The 8,554-nt window shown below is 51.1% G+C and overlaps 1 protein-coding gene across 1 annotated transcript in view; it reads right to left on the bottom strand.

The window, feature by feature from the left end:
- Positions 1 to 2,870: 2,870 nt before the first annotated feature.
- Axin2 (axin 2) overlaps positions 2,871 to 8,554 on the bottom strand; it is a 31,233-nt gene continuing 25,549 nt past the window's right edge. The window contains exons 10-11 of the mRNA XM_048366012.1: positions 8,138 to 8,305; positions 2,871 to 4,394 (exon numbers count right to left, since the gene is read on the bottom strand). Of these exons, the coding sequence (XP_048221969.1) occupies positions 4,268 to 4,394; positions 8,138 to 8,305 (295 nt within the window). The 3' untranslated portion in view covers positions 2,871 to 4,267. The remainder of the gene's footprint in view (positions 4,395 to 8,137; positions 8,306 to 8,554) is intronic.

Genomic DNA, 8,554 nt, shown 5'->3' with positions numbered 1-8,554 from the left:
ACTGTCCCTGGCTTCTTTTTGCTCAAGGCTAGCACTCTGCCACTTGAGCCACAGCGCCACTTATGGCCATTTTCTGTATATGTGGTGCTGGGGAATCGAACCCAGGGCCTCATGTATATGAGGCAAGCACTCTTGCCACTATCTTTAGGAAAAAACAGATTCCATCATTTCTTCTAGTGATTTGATACCAGGTTTTCTATCCTGGTCACTAAGATGGTTTGTGGAAAGACAGTTATGTCCCCAGGTTTTTTTGTTTTGTTATTTTCATTGTTTTGCTTCTATAGACAAAGGGTCCAAAACCAGCTTTATCCTCTAGCATAGACTTAGGCCACTTGGATGGAGTTTGATCCAGGCTTGGTAGAAATGAAAACTAGTGGTTGAAATGGGCTTCAACAAAAGCTAGCTTTATGGGTTCGAGCAGGCCAAGAGAGGCTGACAGGGAGAAAGCAAGTGCTAAGATGGACAGCAAAGAGAATCTTTCCTATTGTGATAGCAGCTTTCACCAAGAGGTGGTAGCCCAAAAAGCACTCTTAGAACTTGTCATGGTTGAACTGTGTCTCTCCAGAAAGACCAAGTGAAGTCCTGTTTAGGAACAGCTCCTCTGTTGACTTTTAAGATGACTAGAGCCGGTGCTGTGGCTTGGTGGTAGGGGGTAGGAATGTAAAGATGGTCTAGGGTCCAAGGGTGTCTCTAGGCAAGTCTGCTTCCCAAGTAAGCAGCTGAGAGCCGAGTGCCCACGGCCTTCTTGGTTCTGGGCCAGGCGAAGGAGGAGTGAGCGGGATGGAAATTCCACTGGAGGCACAAACTGTGTGATAGCATGGTGCCTTCATAGCATCTGTGTGGAGAGGACATTGAACAGATGAGGAAACCATGGCTCCCCAACACCACACAGCTTGAAGAGGACTCCAGCCAAGTGCAGCATGACCTATAGTCTGCTTGACTGCTAGTAATGACCAGAGCACAAGCAAGAGCAGATGAAGTGAAGGCCAAAGCCCGTGAACCCAGAACAACACAGCCTTGATGAAATCACCTGGAGGAAACAAATCCTGGCCATCTGGAGGGGGACATCCGAACCTCACAAGCTCCCCTGTGAGGCCAGTGCTGGGGGTCTTCAGAACATACTGGAAAAAGGGGCTGGAGTCGAGAAGTTTCTGGAAGTACCCCATCTTAAATGATTGGAGGGCAGGGAAGAGGGACTGGCATGCCAAGCTATGAGTTCTTAAGTGTTTTCTTTTGAGGCCTAGTGCTCCCTAAAAATCTAATAAAACCACCGAGTTCAGTGCAGAGGAGGGCACCCATAGGTTTAATGCGGTAACCAAGTTCAAGGTCTCACAAACCCTGGGAGCAGATCCATAGAGAGTCCCCGATTGCTGAAATGAGAAGCAGGGAAACAGGGCCCTCTTAGGAGATGCACCATAGTCCCAAAATATATAAGGAAGGTCCCCCAATTCTATAGCAAAACTAAATGAATAACTCTAATAACCCAATTTAAACCTGGGCTACAGACATACGAAAGACATATGAAGACATGAATGATGGTCAAGAAGCTGAGATCTGAGGATGGAGGTTTGAAGTCTCATCTCCAATGAACCAGCAAAAAGCCAGAAGTGGATGTGTGGCTCAAGTGGTAGAGCACCCACCTTGAGAAGAAGAGCCTTGGCAAGAATGTGAAGCCCTGAGGTAAAGTCCCAGGACTAGCACACGCGTGCGTGCACACACACACACACACATGCATGCACGCTTGCGGAGAAAATGGTATGAGGGAATTTGAAATGGTTCAACTGCCTTGAAAAAGTCTAGAAATGTCTTGAAAAAAAGTTATTTTTTTAAAAACAAGAGCTATGATCTATCCAGGAGTGAAGGTGGGATCGTGACAAGCTGTCTGCACTCTCCATACTCAGCCCCACTCCTGACAGTGAGGATGTGGAACCCCAGATGTCCCCTGCTGGGGGGATAAAGAGAATATGGCATTGACGGTGTGTGTATTTCCTGCTCTTCAAAGGAAATCCTACAGTGTGACACAGACGAATGCGGAGGGCACCAGGCCTCATGACACAGGCCAGTCACAGCACAGATGTCTCGTGGTTCATGCAAGCCACGTGGCCCACAGAGCCAGAGAATAAAGTGGTAGCCGCCATCCACGGCACAAAGCTTCAACGGGTAAATTCTTAGTATCTGCTGTGCAATAGTATCACTGTAATACTGATTTAAGTATTACAATTTAAGTGGACTGCTGGTACATGTAAAACTATTTTCCAAAGAGTATACCCCTAAACCTAGGGCCTGGGTGAATGCCACAAGCTACGTGGGAGGCTGAGATTGGGAGGATCACAGTTCAAAACCATTCTCCAAGTAACCAGGAAAAACACCAGACTGCAAGAGTGGCTCAAGTGGTAGAGTGCCAAATGTGAGCAAGCAAGCCAGGAGAGGAGGAAGCCCCAAGTTCAAGCCCCAGTGTTGGGAAAAATAAGAGGATCCATATCATGTTGTACTCTCACCATGATAACATTTAAAGAGATAGGAGCCGGAGCGATTAACTAGTCAAGCGCTACCTATGAGTAAACAGTCCTGTAGCCACTCAGGTGGTGGTGGTAGTGGAGGCGCCCCATTTTATCAGAGCTCCAGGACCTTTCCTTGTTAGTCTCCTCAATCAATGAGTCTCTGGCTCTTGATATCTGACCTCAGCCACTAAGCAGTTGACTGGAGGGAACGTTTTACCACACCCCAGGGCTGGCCCAGAGCAGCTAGAGGCTCAAGGCCAGTTTCAACCTGTGATGGACTAAGGTAGAAAATCAAATATAGATATCCACATACACAGTGGTGCCTTGGTCCTGCTCCAACCCTGGGGGACTCCAAAGAAGAGGCCAACATTTTGAAAAATATAAAATTTTAATAAAGGCTACATCTCTTAATTACAATAATTATTGTACCAAGTAATTTTCCTTAAATGAACTCTTTATAATGCATAATTTACAGTATAAGTAGAACAAATGCCATGACAAAAGTCATTGAGTACAAGACTTGTAATAAAAAGGCATAAAATATATTTATACATAAACCCCTTTCAAAAAACAAGGGAAAGCTTGAACCCTCAATATAGGGCGATACACGGGGCGGCTCCCCCGTGCTGGTACAGGTACTGTACTGATTCAAAGTCAAGCACTAGAGATAGTGGATTAAAACTCTGCGGTACACTATATACAGACGTATAGTACAAGGAACAATGGTAAACAGAATGTACAGATTCACTTAACACAAAACCCAGACATCAAACTGAAGGGGGGGGGAGAAGGGGCGCCGCTAGGTCTCCCCGCATGCTTGCAGGGTGGCTGGGCAGGGGGCAGTGCCCTGGATGGCTGCGGTCCACACACGCATTAAAAAAAAGAAAAACGAGGAGGAGCGGTCACTTCACTAAATGCACAAGTCTGAACCACACACTGGTTTCCAGCAGGCCTCGGCTACTGGGTCTCAGGACCGGAGGGGGGAAGGGGAAGGCTACGCAAGTGTGGACTTGGTCTCAGGGTGAAGGCTCCCCTTTCTTCACGATGGATCACCCCATCCGATAGGACAACCCCAAAGTGGCGGTGACAACAGCCAGCCCGCAAGACCTTCATGACAAGAGTCGAGCAGCACAGGGGTGGGGGAAATGCACCAATTTCTGCGTGTTATCTAGGGGAGGGCACCATTATTTAAAAAGTCCGTCATCACTTAGAGAAATACAGTGCACGGCCTGTTCCTGTGTTCATGGGGGTGGGGGGGGAATCATTATTAATGCACTCGTAGCTCCACTCCTAAGTTCAGACAGGACAACTTAAAAAACTCCCTCTCTCCCCCTTCTGTGTTTAAAGCAGCATATCCAAAAATTGGGGATGGGAGAGAAATAATTGTTCAATAAATATCAGTAAAGATTCCCGTTCAGGTAAGCTATACACAGTTTCTCTTAGTTTCTGGATTTCAGATCCCTAGGAAGTAATATATTATGTATGGCAGTCTCGCTCACACAGCATCTTCTGTAAGCCAAGAGTGGTCATGTTTTTAATAAATAGTTCAGGCTTTTCTTATCTCTGTACCCAGCTCGTGAATAATGGAAATCAACCTCTCCCACCCGCCCCAAGGCCCCAGGGGCCAATGTTTCCCGAGATTTTGCTTTTTGTTTTCTTCATTGGTTTAATTTTCCTTCAAAATGTCTTGTGGCTGTTGTTCTAGGCTGAAGACAGGTCCCATGGGCTTCGGGCTCCCCGGCATCCCAGAGCCGGACCCCCAAGGCTCAATCGATCCTCTCCACCTTGCCCAGAATCCTGCCTTCGTACATGGGCAGCACTGTAGCATCGTCCCAGATCTCCTCGAAAACCGCTCCGCAGGCAAACTCGTCACTTGCTTTCTTGAAGTAATACCTTGGAAGGAAAATGGAAAGCACTTGTGAAAACAGCACCATCTTACGTTGTTTTAAAGAAAGCCCACCAGTGGGGCGCTGGTAGCTCACGCCTGTAATCCCAGCTACTCAGGAGGCTGAGATCTGAGGATCACTGTTCAAAGCCAGCCCTGGCAGGAAAGTCTGTGAGAGTTTTATCTCCAATTAACCACCAGAAAACAGGAAGAGGCATTGTGGCTCAAAGTGGTAGCGTGCTAGCCTTGAGCTGAGGAGCTCAGGGACAGGCGTCCAGGCCCAGAGTTCAAGCCCCACAACCGATCAAACAACAACAAAGAAAGCCCACCAGCAGGGATGACTAGAGGGTGTACTGCACCAGCCACAGAGCGGGTCACAGGACCGAAGGGGGTGGCCAGGGACGGTGACACGTCCTCTCACCCATACACAGAACCGCTCCAGCCAGACACCGGCCTCACACACACAGAGCTGTTGCTCTGCTTTACTTAAGACAAAAAGAATGAGAAGGCAGATGCTTGGGGTTCATTTGAAGAGACAGCTAGGGAGTCATTCCACGAGACCCAAGACTCAGGTCGGCTTCATCCACCCTAACTGCTAGAGTCGGAAGGCAAACTTGCACCTACTTTGTCAGTGCAGAGCACACTTGCCCTTCTCACCACTGGACTCAAGTATGAATACTTCCTGCCATTCCCAGGCCAGCCCGGGCTCAGTGCAGCCGGGAGAGACAGCACTGACCGGTGTTGCGCAACCACACCTCCTCTCCTGCCTCTTCCTCCAGCATCAAACACTGCACGCCCTCCTCCTCTGCCTTCCTTTTTGTTTTGTTTGGGGGGTTTTGGACTCTGTTGCCCAGGCTGGCTTTGAACTGTGATCCTCAGATCTCAGCCTCCTGAGCAGCTAGGATCCCCCAGTGAGCCACTTACGGCTCCCCTGCCTGTGAGCAGAGCTTCCTCTCACCCCTCCCAGCATGCTCTCTGAGGGTAAATGCACAGTAATTGTGATTCTCCCCGAAGTCACAAATGGAACACCGACTAGCCTTGGCCAAGTCCTCCTTAAGATCTGTGGCAGAGACTAAGCAAGGTCTCTTTCCCCCCCCCCCCTCGCTGAGGGGAACCCCCTCAGGCAGGTTGCACTTGGTTCCTGCAGGCTGTAACTTCTAGCCCAAACTGGGGCCACTCAAAGGGGCAGGGACCAAGGGAGCCTCCAAAACATTTAATTGTACCTCTGGGTTAGAACTGGCTTCCCCCCCCCCCCACACACACACATTAACACAAAAAGTTCGGTGCTCCTGGCTGTGCTGAGTAGGGGCTTCAGATTCTTAGGGGAGCCCGAGAGGAAACAAATCAAAGCCCCTACATTCAGGGCCCCACAACAGTGGAGGGAAAAAGTCACTTTTCCAACGATGAGGCTCAATGCCCAATGCCACACGCAGTGGCACGTCGACCTCGGCTCGCCTCTGGGGTCTACCAAGCTGAGCAAACATGCAATGACCTTTTCCATAATTGCAGCCGCTTCCAGCCCGGCATGGGAGGGGGGAGCATTCCCGCGGCCCCACCCCCAGGACTTCAAACACACTGCCCTCTCTTCCTTTTCTCCAAGAATCGGGCTTCTCCAGGGCAGCATGCTTTATGTGGCAAATGCTGCTTTCTTCTGCCATCTGGCACCAATAGCCGGCGCGTCGGCGGGGACTGCTTGCTTTCTGAACCCTTGCCATGTTGAGATTACTCAATCCAGCCAGGTCCTGGCTTTACAGCACAACCTTGTTGGGCTTTTTTTTTTTTTAAATTTTTATTTTATTAGGATGGGCATGGGAGGCGGTTGGGGCTCAAGCCCTGGGGGATGGGGTGAGGCACCCTGTACCCCAATTCTCCCAGGAGAAATTGCGTGTGTCCCTTCCCCCCAAACTCAAGCCCTGCAGAGATAAGAGCGTTGGGAGGGCCTTCCCACAGCCTGATCCAATCAGGAAAGAATTTGAGCGTCGCCCATTTGTGCAGTCTTTGTGCATTAAAGGGGAGGCCAGGGCTTCAAAGCCAGGCTTATTAAATGTGCCTTAGGGGGAAAAAAATCAGAGCCAGATGTGGCCGGAGTGGCTGGCTGAGAGAGACGCTGCCCTCCCCAGCCTCCGCCAGCATGCTGCAGCTCTTCCACCCTGAAGGTCACCTGCCGTTCCCCTCACCGTCCAGCTGAGGCAAAGCCAAGATCAAAATGAATCCCCAGAGGGCCACGCTGGTGTAATTAGTTTCACCTGTGTCTTTTCAAGATTAAAAGAAGCAGCAGCAGCTAGGCCTGTCCCCAGTCCCTTTGATAGCTTTTCAGAATTGTCTCTTCCCAGGTATGAAAGGGAAAGATCCAGGCCCAGCTCCCCGCCCTGCTGGTCAGTCACCTGCAGGGTCTCAGCCCTCCCCCTGCGCCAGGCGTCATGCCAGACAAGTTAACTAACTCTGCAACGGACAGGGTGGCAGAGCTCCAAGGAGCTGCAGGTGGGCTTGCCTGGGCCGGTGAAGCCCCTCGGGGTGGCCCCTCAAGCCTCCCAGCTCTGGAGGAGGGTGCTGGCTAACACTCACCGGACCCCGGCTGCACAGGACCCAGGGCTCGGCGAGGCTGGGCACCTCCCACAGGGCTCTGAGGCCTTGCTCCCCACCCCCACCCCCGCCCGTGACATCCCAGGCCACTGCTCTGTCCCTGAAGCAGACAGCGAGCAGCACCCGCAGGCTAGGAGAGTTCTGGTAGACTGAGGTGGTTGTCAGCTAGCTGTCCCTCCTCAGGAAGAAATGGCTCTGAGCCCCACCCCCACCCCCCCACCTCCGACAGCTCAGGACCTGACAATATCAGCATGGGCCTCCTCAAGGACACCTCAAGGACACAGCAGATGAAGAAAGAAACCTGAGCTCTGGTCACCATCCAAGGTCACAGCAAGAAGACAGTGAGCCTGGAGCTGGGTGGGAAAGAGTGGCCACCTCAACCACCCGGTGCCTACCCAGGTCCAGCCTTGTCTCCATGAGGGAAGAAAGAGTACCTGGGCTTCAGATGTCGTCACACACCAGAGAGGAAGCTCTTAGGCAGAAGGGCCCAGAAAAGAAAACACTGGTGGCTCTTCCTAGCCATGGCCTCTGCCCCCCCTCTGGGCTTCCAAGGTCTCACCTTGACCCAAGCCAGGAGGAGAGAGGTGCTTTGGGGTTCTCTCTCCCCAATCAACAGTCTCTCTGCCACCCACCCCCCCACACCCAGCTCCCTCAATTCAGGCAGAGCCTCTGCCATACAGCCAAGCCAGCAAACAGTTGCTCCTTTCCTCGGTCTTGTTCACCTGAAGGCAAGAGCCCTAATGGGTCGCCAAAGAGCCCAGCCTTCTGTGGCCACTGTGGTGAGAGGCAAGCAGGGAGAGGAAGAGAGGAGGAACCCCGCTGCCCTGCCCAGCAGCCCCCTTGGACAGCTGCACTGCCCTCCTCCTAACCCCGGCCCATCCGAGCTACATCTTCAGGCTCAGGCTCTGGCTCCTGAGCAAATGAGCTCTGAGAGAAAAGCCACACCTGTCATCCTACTCAGGGTGCTGAGATCTGAGGATCCTGGTTCAAAGCTAGCCCAGGCAGCAAAGTCTGTGAGACTTTTATCTCCAATGAACCACCAAAAAAGCTGGACATGGAGCTGTGCCTCAAGTAGTAGAGCATTTTCTTTGAATGAAAAGGCTCTGAGACAGCACCCAGACCCTAAGGTCAAAGAAAAAAGAAAAAACAAAAGCCACAAGAGTCTTACCTGTAATTTCCCTTTTTGCTGAGCTGCTCTTTGAAGTGGCCCAAAGTCAGGCTCTGGGCCTTCAGCAGTCTCCTGTATGGGATTTCTTCTCCACAGAAGAAGTAAGTGACAACCAGCTCACTGGCCTGCAGCGCATGGACACCTGCCAGTTTCTTTGGCTCTTTGTGACTGGAAACAAGACAAAAGGTGACCAAGTTCAACATCCTAAACACAGACATGCATTTCAAGAAAACGCACACAGCAGAGTGGACACAGGCTCTCACACAACAAGAGGTGGCCACTGACGGCACACTGTCCAGTCCCACCCGGTCTGCGGTGTGAAGGAGGAGATGCTTTCCTTTTGGTTATACAGACTGGCCCTCTGTGCCACGGAACGGAGATACAATAGCCTCCTTCAGGTTAGCATAAATGAGGTGC

Source organism: Perognathus longimembris, chromosome 17, assembly GCF_023159225.1.
Source record: "Perognathus longimembris pacificus isolate PPM17 chromosome 17, ASM2315922v1, whole genome shotgun sequence".
Lineage (NCBI taxonomy): Eukaryota > Metazoa > Chordata > Mammalia > Rodentia > Heteromyidae > Perognathus > Perognathus longimembris.
This window is presented reverse-complemented; position numbering and strand designations above follow the sequence as displayed.